The following is a 23268-nucleotide window of genomic DNA, read 5'->3' as shown; positions in this document are numbered from 1 at the left end:
ATGGACTCGGACCCCAAGATCCCTCTGATCCTCCACACTGCCAAGAGTCCTACCATTAATACTATATTCTGCCAACATATTTGACCTACCAAAATGAACCACTTCACACTTATCTGGGTTGAACTGCATCTGCCACTTCTCAGACCAACTTTGCATCCTATCTATGTCCCTCTGTAGCCTCTGACAGCCCTCCAAACTATCCACAACACCCCCAACCTTCGGGTCATCCGCAAACTTACTAACCCACCCCTCCACTTCCTCGTCCAGGTCGTTTATAAAAATCACAAAGAGCAAGGGTCCCAGTACAGACCCCTGAGGTACACCACTGATCACCGACCTCCACTCAGAATACGACCCTTCAACAACCACTCTTTGCCTTCTGTGGGCCAGCCAGTTCTGGATCCACACTGCAATGTCCCCTTGGATCCCATGTCTCTTCACCTTCTCCATAAGCCTTGCATGGGGTATCTTATCAAACGCCTTGCTGAAATCCATATACACTACATCTACTGCTCTCCCTTCATCGATGTGCTTAGTCACATCCTCAAAGAATTCAATCAGGCTCGTAAGGCAGGACCTGCCCTTGCCAAAGCCATGCTGACTATTCCTAATCGTATTATATCTCTCCAAATGTTCATAAATCCTGCCTCTCAGGATCTTCTCCATCAGCTTACCAACTACTGAGGTAAGACTCACTGGTCTGTAATTCCCTGGGCTATCCCTACTCTCCTTCTTTATCTTTATCTTATCTTTATCTTAACATCCACAACCCTCCAATCTTCCAGAACCTCTCCCGTCTCCATCGACGATGCAAAGATCATCGTCAGAGGGTCCGCAATCTCCTCCCTCACCTCCCACAGCAACCTGGGGTACATACGAGGACACATTTTACCCATATTGTCCTACTGTGCATTGCATTGGCTGGGTACAGCACTCAGAGAAATGTTGGATTGAACAATTGATTATCCATGATGGTGCCCACCTAATTTTCTACCCATATTCCTAAATATATTAACTTGTATAGGCTCCCTGCTTTTCAGTGAAATCTTTGTCTAATCCCTTTTACTTCCAAACTCTCAACCTTCAAAATTGTTATCAGAGGTCACATTTACATAGAATTGGTAATTGGTGATTGGTTCATTATTGTCACATGTATCAAGATACAGTGAAAACCTTTTGTTTGCATGCCATCCAGACAGATCGTTCCTTACATAAGTGTATTGAAGTAGAACAAAAGGAAAACAAAAATAAAATGCAGAATAAAGTGTTACAGTTACAGAGAAAGTGCAGTGTAGGTAGACAAATAAAGTGTAGGGGCCATGACGAGGTAGACTGAGATCAAGAGTTCATCTTTATCATATAAGAGGTCTGTTCAAGAATCTTTTGATAGCGGGATAGAAGCTGTTCTTGAACCTGCTGGTATGTGCATTCATTTCCATAGGAAATTTTGCTGAAACGCAAAATGAAAACTTCAGTGTATATGTAAAACATGGGTGTATTCGGAGAGGTGCTGACTATATAAGCTGGGCACCAAGCCTATGGCACTGAGGGTGAGGCACCATCACACACCTTCCTGCTGGCAGCGACCAACTCAAATGCTAACATGATATGCAATTTAAAGGACAGTACAGAGGTGGAATCTGCATGTGATGATTTGCAATACCTGAGTGGCCTGCAGTTAGGACGGGGGTCAATGACTCAGATTACTGAAGAAGCCAATTACTATACACAATGAAATGCTTGGTGTATTTGGAAGCCAATCTAAAAGTTGCTGTGCAGTATCACATATCAGGGAGCAGACCATCATCAATTTGATACAATAATTTGTGCAGACCTTGAACCCTTTCTGACCAGCATGCCAACTTGGCACACTTGTGGGGACACTGTTGGTACCATCTTTGCTGGCCAGTGCCCCAGCTTCCATTGGAGCTTAAGCAAACTCCACTCAGTGCTTGAGTGCTGCACCAGAAGCTTATACATCTGTCAGACAGAGTGAGCTCTTTTCACGCAGGCTGAGAGTACAGATAACAGTGTACGAGGGGTATCTGCAAGTTCTTATATATGTATATGTATCAAACAAGTTCTGAATAAAACAATTTTAAAAGCAAACAAATACAATCAAGTTGTTGCTTGCCAAAATTTTGCTCACAGAATTGTCAGTGTGAATTACTGGCATTTTGGAGCCCATCCTTTCCTGATTAGTGTTGTGAATTTGATCACAGTAAGAACACCATAGCTTTAAGTGATGACTGACTAGGAAAGGTAGGTGACAGGCTATCCATATTTGAGATGGATGTCACATAATTGTAAAATATGAATCTGAGGAGATTTTATGGATTTGTATTTCATATTTTTTTTACAACACAGGAAGAGGCCATTCGGACCATCAAGGCTATGCCAATTCTCAGTCCCATCAATCCCATTTCCCGATTTACTGACCTATTTTCCAATTTGCTTCCTTTTTTCTCTCCTACTGCCTCCCTTGCCCACCCCCCCCCCCCCCCAATCTACACTAGGAATAATTTACAGTATTCAATTAACGTACCAACCATCACATCCTTGGGATGTGGGAGGATGTAATTAACTCCATTGACACAACCTGCTGCACCAGTATGCAATCTAGAAAATGTTAAACTAGTACTCTTCATTAAAATAAATAGTGAGTAGGACATGGGGATACATTTCATGCTGGTAACAGTTTAATTTAGGGTATATGTATCATTTTAAAAAAAAGGAAAGATATATTCTACGAATAAACCATTATGCACAGTCCTTTATGCAAAAATCTCAGAATCATTGAAGTAATGATTTGGTATTCCACTGAGGACAATGCTGGGTTGTTCTGGATGTAAAGCTTAAGATGAGCTGAACAATCTTCTTGATCTGTACGCATCTAGAGATCTTGTAAATGCTGACTGAATTCAGAGTCAGTACCTGTCCTGACTCCAGGAGAAGCAATCTCACTCTGCTTTGTTTCCATTTGAGCATGAGCTGATTTGAATTCAGTGTGTATCCAAAACACCTTTGTATCCGTGCTGAGCTTACAGTGTGATTTCATTATAGTTCACTTTTCTTATAAGGATTAAGTTTAATATCACAACAACACACATTTTTCCTGGTTGTGAAGCTACCTCTTCAAGGTGACTTCTGGCGATGTGGAAAAAGTGCCATTTCTTCTAATGATAACTGAAGAAAATCTGTGATTATCAGAATACCCACGTCAGCATGGGGCAGTAAACCCTGCTTTAAGCATGGACAAGTTCTCACAGCCCTATGTAATGGAGGCAAATTTCTACTCAGGGAATGCAGTTAAGTTATTGCTAATGTCCAAAACATTACAATTTAATGAGTGAAATTATATATTGCCATGATTTCAGAAGGGTGAAGGTAATTGCACAGCCATTTGGTTAATAAAACTTAATACTTTCATTGATTGAAGGCAAAGGAATGAGGTACAGTATTTGTGGCAGTAGTAACCATTGGCTAGTCGCTGTAATCTTTGGAGGCTTTCATTTTGAATAATTGTCATGCGATTAAGCACAATTATTACAATCCATCTTTCTGAAATGATTGACAAAATTTCATTCATTATTTACTAGCAAAAAATGTACATTTCTTCTTATCAGTGCACTGAGGAAACAAAATATTTTATGTTAATGCAGTTGCTGTTTACACTTGAGCTGAGCAAGAGTGGTGATACAGATATATATTAGCTTGTTCACAGAAAAGCTTAATGGACAGTTTCCTTACTTCGGGCTCTCAAGTGCTGCTGAGAAGTTTAATTTTGCATTCCATAGTTCATATATTGGAGTGTACAGCATTTATATTTTCCTGAATGTTGGATAGCCATTTGTTATTCTTGATTTATGGAAAAAACTGCTACAGCTACAAATATAATGTATTTGTTTTGACAGTTCATACAACTGATGCTCTGCCATAAACCTCTAAATAATAAATTAAAATATACTGTAGGAAATGAATGTATTTGTTGCTGTGTAAAATTACAGTGTGATAATGTGCAACCTACAGACTGATGGTAACTTCTGTGTTGGCTGGCTGTAAGGATAAGAGGAATTTGCACAGACTCACTTCCTAGGGTCATGTGTCATGAAACAGACACTAATTTCACCTCACTTAAGAAGATCATAGGACAACTGCTGTGCAAGGTGAATAAAAGTCATTGGTGCAGTGGGGTGTTTTCCCACTGAAAGGGTAGATTAGAGAAGTCTGACTTTTTTTTTCTGTAGCTATTGTGATTTACTGATTGGCCAAAGTTAATGTTAAGGCAAACACCAAAAGATTGTGAGAATAGATGAGAGACTCAGTAATCTGCTAAAATGAGTCCAGTAAATATCATCAAATATGCGTTTACCCTTGGGAGACAGTTCTTTTCAAATTTTATGGTCATTTCATCACTTCCACTTTAGATTGTTCCACATGACTATTTGTAAAGTTGACCCCTCAAAGATGTGATTCCCCTGCATAATAATCATTTAACCATGTAAAAAGGTGGTTGCGAAGTGACTTGGCTGTAATTTTATAATTTGTCTATGCACCTTTAATGTTTCAGGTCTGCTTGCAGAACAAAGTAATAGAATAATAGCAGTACATTTAATAGAATTTTAAAAAAACTGCTCTCATCTTGTAGAAATGGCAAGCAGAGCTCTGAGAACTAGTGAGTCATTGAGGCATCTCCAAACCTTGATGTTTTTTTTAATATTGCTTCCTTTATTCACTTGTATTATGCCAGGCCATCATGATGCAATTTAATTATACATTATATCTGAGGAGATACTTTCCAACATATTCTTCTGTATCTGAGTTGTTGCCATAGAAGAAACCTCATGTCGAGTGACATTCACAAACCCAGTATCTCACACCAGTCAGTGTCAATCACAATCTCAATGAGAAACACATCAGATTGTAATGGCCTCTTTGATTTAGATACACTGAGTGAATCAGAGAATGTGTGAGCAGCAGCAGGTGGCGGAAGCACAGGAGAAATCTGCTCACATCCTCAGTTCAGAGCCCCCAGGATTTGGATCTCATGGGATCAACATTTAAAAAATGTTTTGGCTGAACAATAGACTTTCTGCTGTCCAGTCATTAAACAAGTGAGCCAAGCGTCTCTCAAACTAGTAATGAATGTGACAGAATACACTAACCGCATCACCACAATTACATAGAAACTGCAACATGGAAATAGGCTGGTTAGTCAATCAGACCATGTTTGTGATTATCCTTCATATGTACAGTTGCCCAGATTCATAAATCTGCTCTTTTTCCACATCCTTGTATTTCACTTTCCTTTCTGTTTATAAAATGTAGTTTTAAAATAGTGATGTGGTCTCAACTTGAATCACGTATTCCAATTGTTCATCCTACAGCTTCACATTCCTGTGTGAAAATGGTTCTCCTTTCTGTCCTAAATTTTTGATATTTAATCATATCTATATCCCCTTGTTCTACACCCATCTATCAGTGGAAACAATTTGTTTTCATCTGCTCTTATCTATCCACTCGAATTTTAAACTCTTTTCATTCACTGCATTCTTCTTTCGCCTTGTGAAAGTATGGCTAATGCTCAGGTATTTTTGTTTCCTGATAAGAGTTAAATTTGTAACAAATGTGTACTATACTCTCTCTCTATTGCCTTAACATTTTTGTTAATGAAACCCAAGATAGCACAGTAATCATGGAGTCATGCATCACAGGAAAACAGCCATTGCTAAGTTTATGTTGGGTCTAAAAGTTATCCAATTGGTTGCACTTCGATGATCTCTGCAATGTTTTTCTTTTCAGTTATTCTGCAGTGGGAGTCTCACTAAAGTTTTATTTAGAATAAGAAAATGTGTTCAACAGAACAGTAATTTCAGAATGAAATACTTGAAGTCTATATTCCCTTACATTTTCTTTCCAAATTGACACTGAGTCCTGAGTGATTGAGGTCCTAGGTCCATTTAGGGCATTTCTTCTAAATTCTGAGTGTGCATACTTTGCTGACCAAAGGTCAGTTTTCATGCTGTTCAATGGCCATAGTTAGACGCTATTCAGTAATTAAGTCATGACTAGAATAGGTACGGTGATGCTACTGTCTCTCTAGAGAATACCATGACCTTAAATTGACCTTCAACCCCAGAATGACACTTGAGATATAAAAGGGCAGGACTAGGCAGCCAACGGAACAATGTAAGCGGTGGAAACAATTACAGGACTGTCTGATGATCAAGCACAAAAAAAACTAGAGAGATAGTGGAATTCCATGGATCTCCCACTGACAGTCGCCAACCAATTATTTCACTTACTACTCCAAAGGACCACTTCTATGAATAATGAGTTTAATTTCTATAATCATTCAGAACATGCACAGTGGACATTTCAAGGCTTTGGAACAAGCATTATACAGATAATCATCTATTGAACATCAGGTTTGGTTATATGTTATCTTAATTGTGCTATGAGGTTTTTTTGCAATGGAATAGAGTAAGATAACATCAACCTAAAAGAAAGGTAGAGTGATCTGTGGCTTATAAGTGTTGTGTATAGTCTAGATAAGTGCAGGATTGTTGCTCTTTGGGATCTGATGCTTGGAAAATTTGAGTCTTATTTGAATGAAGCAAAAGATGAACATAGTTGTTTCAGTGAAATTTAGAGACACGATGAATCTGTAAACTGAAAACTGATTCTTTGAGTGTTATAGAATCATAGCTCTGTGGCAGCTTGATATGATACATGTTTTGAGTTGTAGTGACACTAACAGCACCAATAGTTGTCATTCATTTCTATTTGATTACGCAGTCCCTACCTGCAAAAATTAATTCCTGATCCTGTTCTACATGACTGAAAGATAGAGTTTGCCCCACAGTGACTGGGTCTGAATGTACTTCTCTCCAGTAACAATCCAGAGGAGGTAGCAATGACAGGAGCTGGGCAGTGAGAGAGGAATGGCACTAATAACTAGTACAGGGACTGTGCAGAGAGTGGTATTGGACTCAGTTGGACATTGAAAGATATAGAGATTTAGGGGAGACTGAAATTAGACTGGATGGGATATTGAAGAGCATAGGTATGAGGGGAGGGTGCAATTAAACTGAATATTACAATAAACTGGGCAAACCTCTATTGAGACAAATAAAGAACCAGTATATTATTAGTAGAGAACAACTTTGGATGTCATCTTCACTACTGTTCAGAAGCTCTTTAGGATGGGGTTGGGTGTTAAGGAAGGCAGTGGGGTGACGAACTGTCCCTATTTGTCAAGATGGTCCCATTCCACAAAGAGCCAATCCTGGCCCCATGGTGTTTGAGCACAGGGCAGTATTTCTGCAGAGGCAACAAGCTGAGGGGGCAGGCACAGCAACAGTGACATGCCAGGTTGGTGTAAACAGTGCTGGCAGAAACATTCCCACTGTCCATCCTCACCACCAACATCAGCAACCTGGGCATGGTGTGGCATGAATACTTGTTCCCATCGCTATAGCTTTGAATGTTGCCAATAGAGTTCGAGAAAAGTAGTTATTTGCAAAAATAAATAGTAATACCAGTGGGACAGCTGGGTGGAACATTGCCACAGCTGGTACAGTAACTGCCTTACAACACCAGAGACAGGGGTTCAGACCTGATTTCTGGTTCTGTCTGTGTGGAGTTTGCATGTTCTCCCTGTGACTGTATGGGTGTTGCATTTTCCTCCCACATTCTGAAGACGTGTGAATTGATATGGTAATTGGCCACTGTAAATTGCCCCCAGTGCGTAAGCGAGAGGTAGAATCTGGTGGAGTTGATGAAAATGTGGGCAGAATAAAACATGGGTTTAATGTAGGATTAGTGAAAAATGGATGTTTCCCATGTCTTCATATTGAAAAGATGATAAACCTAGGGTAGAGGGTAAAAGATAGCACAACCTCGGCTTCCCTGGTGAACTGTAGTCTGCAAAGGCAGGATTTCCTCCAGTCTACCAAGGGCTGTTAATATAGTTTCACTGGCAAGGGCTAAAGCATGCTTACTGTGCTGGGAAGCAGTTAAGCACAGATTGCTGTTCATGTTGCTATGGTGACTTGGAACAGATCACTGCAGCTGGACTGCTTTACACTGAACACGTGAACTTCGATTTTCACTGTCTGAGATGTATTAACAGCTGATTTATAATATCCTTCAATGCCATTTATATATACAAAAGCTACCTTAGTCCGCACTTGTAATATTCATAATGTTTGCCTCTGCAGTACTTGTACTGCTTATTTACTTTTGTGTTTTTGAGAGATTAAATCAAAACATTGTGGTACGTTTTCAATTTTATTGATCCTTTAATCCCTTGCGGATTGCAGGACCATTATGTTAAATTCACGATGTTAATATATTTCTGTATTAACAGAAAATTCTAAATATTGAAATAACTTTATAGTGCTGAGAGGATTCCTGATTTTACTCCCAATGGACATAAGGCAGAAAGGCCTTTTCAAACAGAGCTTATTGCATTGCCAATATTAATGGAGTATTATGGCTAATGACAATGTTTTGATGCCATTATTCTCCCTTAACACTAAATGGACGCAAACAACAGCATTGCCAATGTTTCTGGTGAGATGTTTCTTGATGTTAGTAGGTGGATTGTACCAGCTGGCTATGTAAAAATGGCATTACCTGAATAACTATGTGGCCTTAGAGCTTAGTTCACCTGAGGATAATAAAGAGACTACAGATGCTGGAATGTGGAGCAACACACGAGATGCTGGAGGAACTCAGCGGGTCAGGCAGCATCTATGGAGCAAAATGGACAGTCTATGTTTTGAGTCGAGACCCTTCATTTGGACTCAAGACCAGGTGAATACCTGGTCGAAGAACAGCAGAAATCACAGAGGGGGAGCAATGAGAGAGGGTCTCATAGAAATCCTGTCGAAACCTCTTCAAAGTTGGCATACTTTGAAGAGACTTCATAGTGGAGTAGCAAAAGTGGACACTCAAAAGACTGCAGATGCTGGAATCTGGAGCAACACATGAGATGCTGGAGGAGCTCAGCATGTCAGGCAGCATCTATGGAGGAAAATGTCCATTTCCTCCATAGATGCTGCCTGACCCGCTGAGTTTCTCCAGCATCTCATGTGTTAGTCCACCTGAGCCCTATTTTGACTCTGCTTGCCAAATGAAAGCTACTTGATACACTGATTTAAATCAGAGTAAAGTATTGGCTAAATGGACTGACATTTCACTGTGGGAATCATTAAATCCCCTTGGGCAGCTTTCTGCCGGATGTCATCAGGGATGCTGGTTTAAACAGCAATGATATAGAAGAAAAATCAAATGACTAGCATGGAAAAGTCAAACAGATGTTAATGCTTTTAAAAGATCAATGTTGAAAGTAAGTGCTGCAGCTGCAGTTGATTTCAGTCATGAAATTTCAAGGCCAAGTGATTACTGCTTCCACCTCTGCTAAAATGTATGACAATGAGCACTGTATGTTCTTAGATGTGGTGTATAATTTATGCCCACTCAATAGTTTGCACAAATTCTTCAATATGTTTTTTTTTTCTGTGAAGTAGCAAGCACAAAATTTGTGATTAAAAATAAATATTTGATAAGTATTTAATATCTGGCAGATTTCCAGGTTTGCTGAAGTAATAAAGGGGACAAAATAATGACTAATGAAAGAACCTCCAATATTCAAAGGCAACAGCTGATGAGTGTTAAGCAGAAGAGGTAGAAAAGGAAATCAATTTTTCTGCAATGCTGTCTAGCTGTAGAATTGTATTTAAATAGTTATGGGCTTGCCTATCAAGAAAAAAAATACACTGGTGGTAACTGATGATTCCTTTCCCTCCCCACCCCCATCATAGTACGCATACACACAAGTATACACCCATCCATACACACTTCCTCTTTAGAGTTTGCTCAGGATTCAATTAGAAGTCATCACAATAAGAAGAGAGCAGAGTTATTCTCCTACTTAATTTTCTCCTGGCAGTGGAATTACAACAGATTTATTCTTAGAGTAAGGAAGTGATGTAAATCTAAAGCAAAATAATAGTTATTGAGGAAGAATGCTTTCATTTTTTAATAGAAGGAAATCATTTTAAATCTGATCAGAAGCTTTTGAGTTGCTTTATTATCTAAGCAATGATTTTGAACATGGAGCAAAGAATGGAAATATGTATTGCAATGCAAACATATTTTGTGAATAAGTTGACATTGTGAATTCAGTGTCTTTTGCATTTGCTGTGCAGGTAAGTAGGTCTACATGACACAATGGAAAATACATGTCTCTGCTGCAATTATTCTTTTAATCATTAATTTGTGGAAATGTTTTGTATGTGATATTCACTTTGAAAAATGAATTAATTACCATGTTCCTGGATGAAAAACATTATTTTTATGTTTGCAGACAAAAAAATATGGATTTTGCTATTGTCCATTAAACAGAAGAAGAAAATGGTATACTGTTCGGTGTCTGAGATTATTTGAATGCCTGGATCTCATGTGAAATATATCATTGCCATAATTACTAGACTATGCGCAAATCAAAAAGTGATTTTTGCATTCATTGCAGTTTCAGATTGCTCTAATGTATTCTAATGCTTAGATTGTTATTTTTTCAGTAACATTCACGGAAGTCTTGTACACTGTGCCAAGCATGAAGGACTATAAGAGAATATTTCAATTGCAGCTACAGCTTTGGAAGTATTGTTTTGTTCCAGAGCATTATGGTGGTGAAAATTGATTGCATTGGGAAGTTTTAGAATCAGGTTTCTGCACAATATCTCCAGCAAGGAGCAACACCTTTTTATTCATTAGTGGGATGCAGGTGTCGCTGGCAAAGCCAGCATTTATTGGCTATCCCATAAATGCCCTTGAAAAGTTTGTGACTAACTGATTTTTTTTGAATTGCTGCAGTCCAAATTGTAAAGATACACATGTTGATGGATATGGAACTTCAGTGACAGAGGAGATACATTTCCAAGTCAGGATGATTTCTAAATAGTAATGTCCTCATGCATCAGCTGCCCTTGTGTTTTTTGGTAGTAGAGGCTTCAGTTTTGGGTGGTACTGTCAGTATGTCCTTGGGAAATGCCTGCAACACGTTTTGTAGATGATATTGCAATCATGGTGTGCCAATGATGGAAGGAATGAGTATTTAGAAAAGTGAATAACGTATCAATTAATTGGGATGAGTTGCTCTGGTTGACGTTAAGCTTCTTCAGTGTTTTATGGAGCTGACCTAATCCATTCAAGTGAAGATCATTTCATTACATTTCTGACTTGTGCCTTGTTGATGAGGGAAATACTTTTGGGAGACAGGAGGTGAGTCATTCACTAGAGGATACATAGCCCCTGACCTGCTCTTGTAACAACAGTATTTAGATAGCCGGTCCAGTTGATTTTCTGATAAAAGGTGATTTCAAGGTGTTGCTGGTGGGAGACTCGGCAATGGTTGATAAGACAAGATAAGATATCTTTATTAGTCACATGTACATCGGAACACACAGTGAAATGCATCTTTTGCATAGTGTTCTGGGGGCAGCCCACAAGTGTCGCCACGCTTCCGGTGCCGACATAGTGTGCCCACAACTTCCTAACCTGAACGTCTTTGGAATGTGGGAGGAAACCGGAGCACCCGGAAGAAACCCACGCAGACATGGGGAGAACGTACAAACTCCTTACAGACAGTGGCCAGAATTGAACACAGGTCACTGGCGCTGTAAAGTGTTATGCTAACCACTACACTATCGTGCATCAAGTGTAAACTGCTGAGCCCTCTGTTGCCAGAGATGGCCACTCTTCTAGCAAGGTTTTTATTTGCCATTATTATCAGTCCATGTATAAATGTTGTCTAAATCTTCCTGTATATAGGGGTGTGCCTGTTTCATTGTTTGAGGATTTGTGAATGGATCTGACATTATGCAGTCATCATTGAACATCCCCACTTTTGATTTTATGATGAGGGCAAGTTATTGAATGAAACAACTGAAGGCAGTTGGTCTTTGTCTTGTGACTGTGAGATAGACCTCTAACAACCACAGCCATCTTTCTTTGATTCCCATTGGTTCATTTTTACCAGAACTCCTTGACAGCTTCTATCCCACTGTTATAAGACTGTTGAATGGTCCCTAGTATGATAAAATGGAGTCTTGACCTCACAATCTACCTCGTTATGGCCTTGCATCTTATTGTCTGCCTGCACTGCACTTTCTCTGTAACCGTAACACTTTATTCTGCTTTCTGTTATTGTTTTTTCCTTGTATGACCTCATTGCACTGATGGATGAAATGATCTGTCTAGGTGGCATGCAAAACAGTTTTTCACTGTACGTCAGTACCTGTGACAATAATAAACCAATTTACCAATTTAATTTTATTTACCATTACATCCAGTCAAATGCTATCTTCACCCCTGGAATTCAGCTGTTTTGTCCATATTTGGACCAAGGCTGTATTGTGGTGTGGAGCAGAGTGTTCTGATGAAACCCAGGTTGAGCCTTGGTGAGCAGGTTATTGGTAAGTGCTCCTTAATAGCACTGTTGATGACACATTACATCTCTGTGATAAGAGCAAAGTGATGAATTGGAAATTAGCTGGACTGGAATTGTGCTGGTTTTTGTGGATAACCGAGTCCTGGGCAATTTTCCACAGTTAAGGTGGCTGCTTGTAGTTTTTTAACTGTGCAACAGCTTGGATAGAGAAGTAACTATAGTTTGTCTTTAGCATTGTAGTTGTGATGTTATATGGTCCCCCAATCCAGGATTCTCAGCCCTTTCTTGATACCACCTGGTGTGGAGACTGGCTTCTGCGATGAAGGGAATCTTGGGAAGAAACCAAGACAGACCATGCACTCTGACTGGAGATATTTGAAAATACTCCATTCTTGTCTTTTGCACTCACTTTCTTGGCTTTGTCATCATTGAGGATGGGTCTGTTCTTAGTGCCTTTCCTCATCAGCTGAGTAATAGTTCATCCCCATTCCTGACTAGCTGTGAGAGAACTCCAGAGTTTTGGTCTGATCTGATGATTGTGGATGGTTTCGCTCTGCATTACGCTGTATATTCGATTTGCAGTTGGAGCAGATGGGTGTCTAGTTTTTATGTTTGTTCAGTGCTTCTCCCAGCATGCCAATCTGCAGTACACATTGAAGCAAGTTTTATAGCCTAGCTTGATATGCCAAGCTGTTTCTGATGATGCACAGCATCTCTTGTGTCCATTTTTGAGGTGCCAGAGATGTGGGGGTGGAGTGTATGAGTGAGATTGGGTGGGGTGGGAAGGAATTAAAGAGGGAGTGAGTGGGGGAGGGATGGAGAAGAGAGATGGTGTAAGGAAGAGAAAAGAAAGAAGGAGTGTGAACAGAGAGAGACATACAAAGAGAAGAGGAATGCAGCAATGGCCTGAGCACTGGGTCATAATTAGACACCTGGACTCAGCTCCTTAGTTTGAAAGCTGGGGCTTGGTTTAATTCCCCACCTGACCCTCTGTCCACTGGCTTGAGGTAGCAGCAGATTAGCACAGTTGCTGCAGTTCTGTGATGAATGGAAATTGCTTTCACTTTGGGCCTACAGCTGCCCCCGAAATCTGGATCCATTTTCATCCAATGTTTGTTTATATCCTTTGCATTGCTCTGAAACTGCCTCTGGTTCATCTCAGTCCAGCTTAGTCACCAACACTTGGAGAGGTGGAGTGTAAGGGATGATCTCATATCCTCATCCAATGTAGAAAGAGGCCATTTGGCCCATTGTCTTTGTCAGTTTCAGAGTAATCCCATCAACCCCACTCACTCACTTATTTCCCTAGATCCTATTCTCCCTCACTTGCCTACCAACTCCTCCCAAATCTTCTGCTACCTGCCTATAATAGGGGAAATTCACAGTAGCTAATTAATTTACCGCAATGCCTTTGACATGTGGGAGGAAACCAAAGCACCTGGAGGAAACCAGTGGATTCATAGGGAGAACTTGCAAACTCCATACTGACAGCATTTGAGCTCAGGATTCCACTCTGAGCTTAGGACTCCACCCAGGCCTAAAATAAAAAGAGAAATTGCTGAAAGTACTTAGTAGTCAGGCTGCATCTGTGGGAAAAGAAACAGCCAATATTTCTGGTTGGAAACTCTTTGTCAAAACTGAAATGTTGACTCTGTTTCTCTTCCCAGTGATGCGGCCTGACCTGCTGAATACTTCCAGCAATTTTTGTTTTTGTTATAGATCTCCAGCATCCTCAATTTTTTTGATTCCACCCAAGTCACTGGAGCCGTGAGGCATAGCACTAACTGCTGCACCACTGTGCTGCCCAGTCAGACCCAGACATGCCTCCCTAGCTTCTTTGCTCCTCTACCAAGGCTCTGGGCTCCTCGGAACATCTCATTTAAAAAAGAAGCCATTTCTATTGTGTGAGCTTAGTAGTGAGTGTAACCAAGCTAGTTCATCATGGACCACACGATCAACAGAGGTGGGGAGAATGCACAAGAGGTCTGCATTGGATGAACTCAGAAACCTATGGATTGGAGGTGCTTACTGTGATACAAGAACATGCGAGTAGGAGCAGGACTAAGCCACCAAGCCCCTCAAGCCTGCCCCACCATTCAATATGATCAAGGCTGACTTATGCTGGCCTCAATTCCTCTTCTGTACCAGTTTCCCATAGCCCTCAATTCCTTGATCTTCCAAGTATATATCTATCTCTATTTTTTTCCTTGGAGCATAGGAGACTATCTTATAGAGGTATATAACATCATGAGGGGCATAGATAGGGTGAATATAAGGGTTTTTCCAAGGGTTGGGGAATAGAGGGCATAGGTTTAAGGTTTAAGACAGAGTGAAAGATTTAATAGGAACTTGAGGGGCAACTTTTTTTACATTGAGGATGGTACATATGTGGAATGAGTTGCCAGAGAAAGTGATTGATGTAGGTACAATAACAACTCTTAAAAGACATTTGGGCAGATACCTGGATAGGAAAGGTTCAGAAGGTTATGGGCCAAATGCGGGCAAATAGGATTAGCTTGGATGGGCTTCTTGGTCAGCATGGACAAGTTGGGTGAAGGGTATGACTCCATGACTCTTTAACTCTTAAATGTATCTCATGATCTGGCCTCCACCACCATCTGAGGCAGCGAATTCCAGAGGTTCACTATCCTCTGAGAGAAGAAATTTCTGTGCACCTCAACCAACCTCTTATTTTGTAGCTATGTCCCCATGTACGTGACTCTCTCACTAGTGAAAGCATCTCAACAACTACCCTTTCTAGCCCCCTTGGGATCTTATATGTTTGAGTAAACTTCAAGGAACATAGACCCAAACTGTCTAGTCTCTCTTGACGGGAGCTAGAGATTGCCAAGTTCATAAAGAGAAAAACAAGATGAGAATTTTAAACTACATCATTGGAGGTTGAAAAGGCAAAGGACCATTCGAAGACACTGATAACTGTTCAACAGTGCAATTAAAACCACAATTCATTGCAATTAATTTTTTTAAATCATGATTGATTTTACCAAATTGTTCAACAACCTGCTTATGAATTATAGCTAAATTTTGATGGGACAGTGTATGTTTTTTACCACTGATTTAATTTTCACCCTTGTCAAAAGTTCAATGTGATCACATAATATTGCTCTGTTTCTATTGAGAAATTTTAGTCGTTTTTTTTCTGTTTGTTTTTGAATTTTTTTTCTTTAGCTTAGTTTGGTTTGATATATTGTTTATAATTTTTTTATTGTTTTTTTTTCTTTTTTTATATTTTATAATAAATCTTTTTCTTTTATTATATTCATTCACTAACAGATCATTGGATCTACAGATTTTTTTATACTTTGTTCTTTATGATTATTCATGTCATGATTGTTCCCTTGATCTCTTTGTATTACATGTATAAACATTGCTATATTAATCTGTATTAATTTGAAAACTAAAAAAAAGATTGAAAAAGAAAGAAAGTTCCATGGATTTTTATTAGCTGAGCATTTTGACATGACCCATAACTTGGCCATTTTCTGGAATTGAGAGAACACAAGTATAGATTTTCAAGTGCTTAATAAGCACATTGTTAGTTTGATCTGAAGCAGTGCCATTTTCAAGGCCTTTCAACTACTCCAAAAAAAATTGTAACTGCTTTTAATTATTTATCCACTGTGGCACCTCATGTATGTTTTTGCAGTGCAAGCTGTTCTGTACTGTTTTTACTGTGCTGTTTTTACTGTGTTCAGAAATATTTTACATTAAAATAACAACGGCAACTTTGGGGACTATCCTAATACTCAATGGAAATAGCTTAAAAGATATGGAGTGGCATTTGAATGCTGCTGACAATTTGATATTATCAATATTTTGTGGAAAAGAATGAATGTTTGATCTTACCACGAATAGAGGGGAGCCATGGTCCACAATTATTTGTGTTACTAAACCAGTTAAAAGCTTGTTTTCCAGTACATTTAGGCTGAATTTTAGAATGTTATAGAATATTTAGAATATTTGGCATGTTAAATTCCACAGCATTTATCAGTTATTATGTTGCAAGTTGTTGGTTCAGTATGTTTTATGTACTTGGCAAGTATTCAGCACAGAGGGACTGATGGTCTGCTTCTCCATATAATTTTTACAGGTTCAATAAGTCAACTGACAATTGCATCAAGGAATAAACAGCAGAAACAAAGATAAAGAAGCCAATTTGTTGATTTGTTTTCAAGAGTGATAAAATTAATCGATGAATATGAAAGAAAAGAATAATACATGAATGAAGAATACTGGAGTGAGAAGAAGTCAAAAGTACTTGTGATCTTCCAAATTGGCTGAGGAAAGAACATTTATCAATATGTTATGTTGCATGAGGATCTTTTACTAATGAGTTATCAAAGAAATGAATACATTGTCAATGTGATGTTTTTATGTTCCTTTCTATTCTAAAAACACAAAAACATATTTGACGTTTATTCATCACTGACAATTGATTAAATGGCCTATTATTAAAATTAAAGTGACAGAAAGAAAGACAGAAAATGACTTCTTCAGTTATTAACAGCACGTTCTGCACTGACAAAGAGGGCAACAAACAGGAAAAAAAGAATAACAATGAGCAGCCAATCAGAACAGACGACGACACCAATGCAAATGAAATAGTATCCCCGAGTCCTATAACGGAAGAAAACGAAGAGAGACATAACATAGCAGCTGATAATATGAATGAACATCACCAGGCACCACAGAATATAATGCTGCCAACTGAAGTTCTGGATGTTCCTTTGAATCAAGATAGGGCTTCTCAACCAACAGACATAAGAGTTCATTTGCGCAAAAGTACCAATCTGGAGTTTTCAGAACATCATCTCCACAATATAATTGAAAGTACAGAACTCAAACACACAGAAGAAACCATGCACCATGAGAAAGCTTGTAGTCCACAGTGTCTTAACAAGGAAAACTGGAAATTTGCTACAGGTGAATCTACCGATGTTCCTCAAATTCAACAGGAATATTATTCTATAGGAAGGAATAGTTATGCTGCTGAAGCTGCTGTGGAACTACAATGTCTGAAAACAGAGGCTACAGCCAAAAATGAGAGAATGGATTTCAAACATTCATTTGTTCAGGACTCCTCATCTTCCAATTCTCTGGAGAAACCTAATAAAAAGAAGATGTCACCAGAGAATACTGCATCTGAAGAAAGTGGTGTTGGGTGTTTATCTGAGGATGTCTCAATGACTGGTTGTACTGCTGAATCTTTGAATTTTCAAGAAATCTGCATGGATGCCATTGGTACTCGTAATTCACAGCATGCCCCAGCCAATCTGGTCAGAGCCATTTCTCCATCTGATCCATTCAACCTGATCTCAGTTGTATATAATTCTAACTCATCTACCTCAGAAAATATGAAGTCAGTCCCAGAGATGCAAACAAATGTAGAAAGGCAACTTGATATTAAAAGCACAACTCAGTGTGAAAGAGCAGAATCTACTGTGTGTTCAGATGGTGAATTGCTGGTGCCCATTAATACATCAGAAGTTCAGGTAAACCTAAATGCATTATCTAACCAATGTAAAGTAAACGCTGCATACAATTGCCCCCCTGTGAGTGACCTGCAGGAAACAGCTGAATTTTTGCCTGAACTTCAAAACAAGATAAATATTTTTAAGGGAAAGGAGACTACAGGGTCTTGTGATGTTAGTCAACAATCAGCTCCATTTGAAACAGAAGAGAAAGTGCAGCAGAAACATCTACTAGACAGCGCAAAAGAGCAACATATTAAGAACCTCAGTTCTGAAGAACTACTATTGGAAAATTCTACCAATGGCAGCACAGTATCTAAAAACACGTCCTCAGTATTTATGAGGCAGGTTTGCAAAGATGGAAAGCAGGCTGAACTTGGTACCCAGCATTCCATAGCACCAACTAAACAACTTGGGAGTTCTTTTTCAAATGCTACTAATGAATTGACTGGTGCAGTTTCTGCTTCTGGAGTTCCAAACACTACCTGTGAGGCAGAAAACCATGTTGAAAGTGTTAAGCCACCATGTGCAAGAACTGATAAACTTGCTAAGCAAGAATTTGAAATCAGTGGGATTGAAAGAGAAGATGCAAAGCAGCCTTTAGGTACTGACAACAGTAAATTAAAACATGAAACAGGTCAAGTGAAAAACATGACTAAGATGACAGAAAAGGAAGAGTCCGATGAGCTGAAAATCACCAAGTCAGGCAAATCAAAGCAAGATATTTCTGAGCCAGCTTCAGTTATAGATGAGAAAGCATTGTTGGCATCAGAAGGTGGTCTTGGTCAGCACAGCAATGAATGTTCTACCAGAAAGGCACTATGTCCGATACAAAAGGAGGTGAATGAAATAAACACTAATTTAATCATAACTGGGGAAAATCAGCCAGCAACTGTTTCTGAGGACCCTCGACAGTCTGAAAGCCCAGTAATCTCAATGGCTTCAAATCCTACTCGTAGAAATTGCCCACAATTTCAGCAGATAATAAACATGCAAGTTACTGATCACACCTCAAATTCTGCTTTTCAGCAGCCCTCTCTATTACCTGCTGGGAAATTGCCTGAACCTGTACCTGTCCCTCAATTGGGGAATTCATTCTCTAGAGTACCCGATAAAGCTGTTTATAACAGTGGAATCCCAAAGCCAATACTACAGTATCCCAGGACTGTTCTAACAGACAAAGGAGAAGCAGAAACAAATGACCAGTCCAAGCATGAAGGGATGACTGAAGCTAAACTCATTCCAAAACCCAAATATGTAAGACCTAAAATTATAACATACATTCGAAAACCAATTCAGGTGAAACCACTTGATGCTATGCACAATGACATGGGACTGTCTCCAAAACTTTCTACATGGACTGAGTCAATTGCTAAATCCTCTATTTCAAAAGAAGTCAAGATATGTGAAAATAAACCTCTCTCAGTGCTCAATGTACCTGGTTCTCATGACAGATATAAACAAGAATTACAAAGAACTAAGATATATACTACTGGTTTGATGGTATCTGGAATCAAACCACCTGGTCGGAAAACATTTCCCAGGATGATGGGAAAGTCATTTCCTACTTCTGCTGATATCACATTAAAGAAGTCTACTGAAGCACGTATGCAGGAGAGCATTTCTGAGGTAAGAGCAGCCTTTAACATTTTGGATATAGGTATTTGAGTTCCAGATTGACAAAGTAGAATTGGTTAATATGCTGTTTTCCTCTGCAGATTGTCATGTTAGAGAGAAAACGTATGTTATTTATTTACATTTTGAACATACGGAATTCTGACTCATGGAAAATAAACTGTACAAGCTAAAACCAAATAGAAATGTTTGAAACAGATTAAAATGGTTGATTAGAGGCCTACAATAAATAGAACTCATGGTACAGCACAGGGATTGGTTAAACTGAAATAAATTCAATTTGACTGAACCAAGTGCCTATTACCAGAAGGGAGAAATTCCAACCAATGAGAATCAGAATGCCCAACTCAAGGATAAATTGGAGTTGCTGAGTTTATATGCAACAAGTGGCAGGTGAAGCTTAGTTCAAATAATTCTAAAATGATGGGATAGTCCAAAAGAAGCATATGTGGAATGTACTCAGTGAGAACTTTTTAGAACTGGAGGGAACCCTTGGTGGTATTAAAGAACTTGTTAATATGTACCCACAGTTCTCAGGGAATGGAGGAGGCATCCAAGCTATTGAACTTGACTGGATATTTAAAGTGAGATACTATTATAAGATTTTACAGGGTTATGGTGAGATCACTTTAAAACTTCTAATTAATAAGCTTCGTGAGTAAATGCTTATCACAGATGTCACCACATTCATTTTATTTCCTGTCATAAGGCCACATATTAATATTTCAATGGCAGAGATTCCTGCCCTCATATCTGGAGTATCATGTAGACATGGTTCCCTGTTTTTAGCTGAAACGCTTGTGTCCCATTCTCAAGCCTGGAACTTTCACATGGAACTCTAATTTGTCTTCTAAATCATGGATATTGCATTTATACTTGTATTTATTTTGTGCAATTTATCTGCATGTCTTTTTAGAGTGATAGAGTTGTATAGCATGGAGATGGCCCTTTTACCCAACAAGTTAGTGCTGACCAACAACCATCACTTACATCAGTTCTGCACCAATGCCCTTTTACATCCTCCACATTCCATCAATTCTTCCCAGATTCAACCACTCATTTAAACACTAGGGGCAATTTACAGTGGCCAGTTAACCTACCAACCTGCATGTCTTTGGGATGTGGAAAAAAACCAGAGCACCTAGAGGAAACCCACATGATCAGAGGAAGAATGTGCAAACTCCATGCAGTTAGCACTAAAGGTCGGGATTGAACCTGAGTTGCTAGAGCTGTGAGGCAATAGCTCTTCGAAAGATCTAACGGATTCACCATTTTGATGACCATTACAATGGTTAGAATTTGATTTGAAGAATAGATTTTATGAAGTAATTTTATTTTGCAGTTGTAATCGTCAAAATTTTAATCTTTAATGAGCCATTCAACTTGTACTGTATAATTTAATTTAGAGTTACTGAAATGTCATTTTTAAAGATTTGTAGTACTGTAATTATGAGGAGAGAATGACTAGGTTGGGGTTGTTTGCTTTAAGAACTTTGAGGCAAGATTTCACTGACATGCATAAGACTAGGAGGGTTGTCAAGAAGGATCTATTTCACTTGTTAGAAAGGACAACTGGGAATACAGATTTAACATAAGTATGGGAAGCTGTGGGATGAATATTTGAAGACCTATATCCTCTCAAACAAGGGACTGAGAGCTGGGAAATTGGAGAAACTTAAAGAAACATATCTAATTTTTGGCCATCTTGAACATAATGGGTTGAATGGCCTACATCTGCAATGTACATTTCTCTGATTTTCTCTCTCACCTTTCCCCCCCCAATCTTCCGTTCACCTACACTCTTTCTCCCTTCCCCCCCCCCCCCCATAAAATTGGCTATATACTGTATTCTGTCCAGTAGAACTGCTTCCGATAATTTGTACATCACTGATGTTTGGCTTGTTGGCTTATGATTACTTGGTCTATGCATTTTCCCTTTTTTAAACAAAAGTATCACATTATCCATACTCCTGCCCTATGGCAATGTCTGTGGCCAGAGCGGATTGGAAAATGACAGTTGGAGTCTGTTCCATTTCCTCCCTTGGTTCTTTAAAACGAATGGGGCACAGTTGATCAGGGTCTTTTGATGTAACTACTTAGAAAGAAGTTGGGCCCCATAATATGGTCCCAGAAGGTTTATCATTTCCATTGCTTAACGCTGTTTGTTAAATTGGTTTATTATTGTTACATGTACAGGTACAGTGAAAAACTTTGTTTTGCATGCCATCCATACAGATCATTTCATTACAACAGTGCATTGAGGTAGTACAAGGGAAAACAATAACAGAATGCAGAATAAAGTGTTACACATACAGAGAAAGTACAGTGCAGGCAGACAATAAGTTGCAAGGCCATAACAAGGTAGATTGTGAGGTCAAGAGTCCACCTTATTATAATAGGGGATGGTTCAATAGTCTTATAACAGTGGGATAGAAGCTGTCTTTGAGCCTGGTGGGATGTGCTTTCAGGCTTTTATGTCTTCTGCCCGATGGGAGGGGACAGAAGAGAGAATGTCCAGGGTGAGTGGGGTCTTTGATTATGTTGGCTGCTTTGCCAAGGCAGCGAGAAGTGTAGACAGAGTCCAAGGAGGTGAGGCTGGTTTCCGTGATGTGCTGAGCTGTGTCCACAACTCTCTGCAGTTTCTTGTGGTCTCGGACAGAGCAGTTGCCATACCAAGCCATGATGCATCTGGATAGGATGCTTTCTATGGTGCATTGATAAAAATGGTGAGTGTCAAAGGGGACATGCCAAATTTCTTTAGCCTCCTGAGGAAGTAGAGGTGCTAGTGAGCTTTCTTGGCCATGGCATCTATGTTGTTGGACCAGGACAGTCTATTGGTGATGTTCACTCCTAGGAATTTGTAACTTTCAATCCTTTGGACCTCAGCACCGTTGATGTAAACAGAAGTGTGTGCACTGCCTTCTTTCCTGAAGTCAATGACCGGCTCTTTTGTTTTGCTGACATTGTTTCTCCTTAATTTCAATGACTTCATCATTCCTCTTCTATTAAGTCTGATAAAAAGTGCATAATCAAAGACCCCACCCACCCAGGACATTCTTTCTTCTCTCCTCTTCCATCATGTAGAAGATACAGGAGCCTAAGGGCACGTACCACTAGACTTAAGGACAGCTTCTACCCCACTGTGATAAGACTATTGAATGGTTCCCTTATACAATGAGATGGACTGTGACCTCACGATCTACCTTGTTGTGACCTTACACCTTATTGCACTGCACTTTCTCTGTAGCTGTGACACTTTACTCTGTACTGTACTGTTATTGTTTTTACCTGTACTACATCAATGGACTCTGTACTAACTCAACGTAATGGCACTGTGTAATGAATTGACCTGTATGATTGGTATGCAAGACAAGTTTTTCACTGTACCTCGGTACAAGTGACAATAATAAACCAATACCGATACCAAGTGTTTATTGAGAACTATGCCCACATCTTCCAACTTCACACAGAGATGACTGTCTTCACTTCCAATAGGATCTTTTCTTTCCTTTGATTTTCTCTGTCCTTTATCTTCTCTTTCCTTTCATGTATTTAAATCATATATTAGTGTTTTTCTTGATCTTGCCCTGCCAATTTACTTCAGAGCTCATGATGAATCTCTGACCTTCCAAATCCTACTTTGCCTCTTCACCCTTCTGAAACTGTGCACAGTTTCTCATG

At 39.3% G+C, this 23268-nt stretch overlaps 1 protein-coding gene across 7 annotated transcripts in view; it reads left to right on the top strand.

Annotated features, from left to right (window-relative positions):
* Positions 1 to 23268, top strand: part of LOC127576243 (microtubule-associated tumor suppressor candidate 2-like) — a 334776-nt gene that overhangs the window by 115213 nt on the left and 196295 nt on the right. For 5 of the 7 annotated variants that reach the window (XM_052026689.1, XM_052026687.1, XM_052026683.1 and 2 more), the window contains exon 3: positions 16572 to 19581. The exons of 1 other annotated variant lie outside the window; for it this stretch is intronic. In XM_052026689.1, coding sequence (XP_051882649.1) covers positions 16966 to 19581 — 2616 coding nt within the window. In that variant the 5' untranslated portion in view covers positions 16572 to 16965. Of the gene's footprint in view, positions 1 to 10085; positions 10218 to 16571; positions 19582 to 23268 lie in introns of those variants that run through there. One more of the 7 variants, XM_052026686.1, reaches the window with a different exon arrangement.

The sequence above is a fragment of the Pristis pectinata genome, chromosome 11 (assembly GCF_009764475.1).
Source record: "Pristis pectinata isolate sPriPec2 chromosome 11, sPriPec2.1.pri, whole genome shotgun sequence".
Taxonomy (NCBI): domain Eukaryota; kingdom Metazoa; phylum Chordata; class Chondrichthyes; order Rhinopristiformes; family Pristidae; genus Pristis; species Pristis pectinata.
The sequence above is the reverse complement of the archived record's forward strand: the minus strand, read 5'-3'. Positions and strand labels throughout refer to the sequence as shown.